General features: G+C 31.5%; 1 protein-coding gene across 1 annotated transcript; it reads right to left on the reverse strand.

Moving 5' to 3' along the window:
- Positions 1-1438: 1438 nt before the first annotated feature.
- LOC111683696 (larval cuticle protein 2-like) lies at positions 1439-2049 on the reverse strand. The gene is made up of 2 exons (XM_023445796.2): positions 1960-2049; positions 1439-1888 (listed from the first exon to the last, which is right to left on the reverse strand). Exons 1-2 carry the CDS (start codon positions 1969-1971, stop codon positions 1541-1543), a joined length of 360 nt encoding a protein of 119 aa, XP_023301564.1. The 5' UTR covers positions 1972-2049; the 3' UTR covers positions 1439-1540.
- Positions 2050-2972: the final 923 nt, after the last annotated feature.

The raw sequence follows: 2972 nt of genomic DNA on the forward strand, positions 1-2972 counted from the left end.
GCAGCAAGAATATTTTTTATAAAACTTGACTTCAATTTCCGTGCTCTGTTTTTGGCCTCAAAATTTTTAGCAGCGTTCCTGTCAGGAACTTTTTGAGCCTTGTATGTTTTAAACCTGCATTAACTTTAACTTTTCATACCAAATAGTCCGAGCACTGAGCTAACCGAGCTGCTTTCCTACCGGATGTGTTGGGAGCTCTTTTGAAAATGCGTTCTATTTTTTGGCTTTAGAAACATCATGTGGACCATTCCTTCTACCTGAACCAGGTTTTCTATCAACTGACAAGTTCTCCCGGTACTGTTTAATAACATTGGAAACTTTTTGTAAGACCAAGTTGGGTTTAGTTGAAAATATTTAATAATTTCAGTACGCACTTTTTTCTGGTCACTCATTTTAATCAGATTAACAAAAAAATTAATATAATTGACATTACACATAATAACTGACATGTTTTGCAAAGGTAACTTGATCAAAAAAAAAAATCAAATAATACTTTGGTTGAAAAATGTAATGAAAAACGTGTGTTAAGAATTTTTCGATCTCACTACTTAGATAGATGGATAGATAGATAGATAGATAGATAGATAGATAGATAGATAGATAGATAGATAGATAGATAGATAGATAGATAGATAGATAGATAGATAGATAGATAGATAGATAGATAGATAGATAGATAGATAGATAGATAGATAGATAGATAGATAGATAGATAGATGTTAAGGCAACCCTCTGCACTGTTCTTGTTCTTGATAACATTCCGTTGATACTGTTCTGTGCCATTAGCTCTTTCTCATGAATGATTACTACTACGATTCGGGTCATGCTATCACGTGCTCTATTTCTGGTGGGTTCATTACTACTAGCGTCTGAATGTCTAACTTTATCTATGTAAAACGTTCCTTCTTAGCCAGCTACTCATGGCTCAGACACTTTTAGAACCAAATCTTCACTGACATCTCTATCCGGTGTCTGCAAAACATTCAGAATACAAATGTCTGTCATCTCTTGGCGAAATATCAATCCATTTGAATATAAAACTGCTCTGGTTATCTTGTAATTAAGGAGCGCCTGGAAATCATATAATGGTCTTAAGGAGGAATTCGGCACTTTACCTAGAGAAACTCGCTCATTATGTAAATCTCTTACATCTGCTCAGATCAGAAGGTCATATGTCCTCTCTAGGACGATTTTAGGTCGCTAAACATACTACAGCTCTCGAAACTACTATAAGTCTATGTTTGGTGGTAGCCAGCCATTTTTACAAGGATAGAGTGCTTTATGTCACAATAATTACCAAGAAAAATTTTTTTAACGTTTCCTGAATTGTTTTAACCTAACCCAATTGGTTCTGCTCAAAACAATAACATATTTGAAAAGTATGACCTTCGATATTAGTCAAACCTCTCTACCACTTTAAAATAGCCACTTTTTTTTGGATTTTTTCAAAATGTTCTTTTATTCAACGATCGCTCAATATGAACTTCATCCAAAATGTTCTCCTATTCAACAATCGCTTAGTATAAACTTATTCGTTTTTTTAATGATGTTTCTCCTCGAAAGCAGGATGAGAACGCAAATATTCCAAAGCCTTAACAATTTCAGCTGGTACAGGGGGAGGTGTAGGCAAAACATTACTGCTGGGTTGATAACCATTTTCATCAGCAACATATTCAACCTTGATGTGTTCACCTTCAGGAGAGGTGTATTCATAATGACCATGGATATTGCCGTGTTCATCACCACTGGCACCGGTGTTAATGCTATTAGAAGTTTCTAAATGGTATTCGAAACCATCGGGACGAACATCAGAATCCAAAACCTTAACTTCAGCATGAACCTCATCGGATTCAGCATAGGCACAGGCCAAGAGGGCAGCAATAAGCAACTGCAATTCAAAAAGAAATTATTAGAAATAGAAGTGAATATCCTTTTTTCTTAAGCTCCCAAAAAACTTACATATTTGAACATGTTGTAGATGTTTGGTGTTTATTCCAATTGATGCTAAATTCTGATAAATTGAAGCTATTTATTCAAAATTGTTCCTTTGGTGTTTAAAAGAAGAGCAACATTTTTATGAAAATTAAGCCAGTTTTAATTAGTTTAATGAATATACATTTTTTATTAATAATTTTTAATAACTTTCTAAACCAGTACTTAATATAAAATATTTCGATTATTTCTTTATATTATTATATTTTATTTATATGTTTAAAATATTGACATATATTTTTATTATTGCTAAAACTTTTAATATTTTATTTAACATTTCAAAAAAATTATTTTACAACATATATATTTTTTTGTTAATATGATTTTTAACGTATTTGACTTTATTTTATATTTGTTAGCAATTATCTACTCAAGTGTAAGTTTAAGTATTTTTTACATAATATTTTCGTGCAATAAAAGTAAATATTTGTACAGTTTGTAGCTGTTATGAAATGAATTCATATTATGAAGATACATACTAGAATGTAACAGTTTCGTGTATAAATTTATGCATTTCCAAGTAAACTTGCATTTTTTAAAGAGGAAAAAACAGTGCATAAGTTTTTTTCTATCTTTAAATATGCTTATTAACGTTATTATAACATTTAAAGTAGAATCTTTTATATAAGTTATAATTCTAGTTAATTTCTTGTTCAGTTTTAGTTCAGTTCTAGTTTAGTTCTAGTTCAGTTCTAGTTCAGTTCTAGTTCAGTTCTAGTTCAGTTCTAGTTCAGTTCTAGTTTAGTTCTAGTTCAGTTCTAGTTCAGTTTTAGTTCAGTTCTAGTTCTAGTTCAGTTCTAGTTCAGTTCTTGTTCAGTTCTAGTTCAGTTCTAGTTCAGTTCTAGTTCAGTTCTAGTTCAGTTCTAATTCATTTCTAGTTCAGTTCTAGTTCAGTTCTTGTTCAGTTCTAGTTCAGTTCTAGTTCAGTTCTAGTTCAGTTCTAGTTCAGTTCTAGTTCAGTTCCAGTTCAGTTCTAGTTC

Source organism: Lucilia cuprina, chromosome 6 (assembly GCF_022045245.1).
Source record: "Lucilia cuprina isolate Lc7/37 chromosome 6, ASM2204524v1, whole genome shotgun sequence".
Lineage (NCBI taxonomy): Eukaryota > Metazoa > Arthropoda > Insecta > Diptera > Calliphoridae > Lucilia > Lucilia cuprina.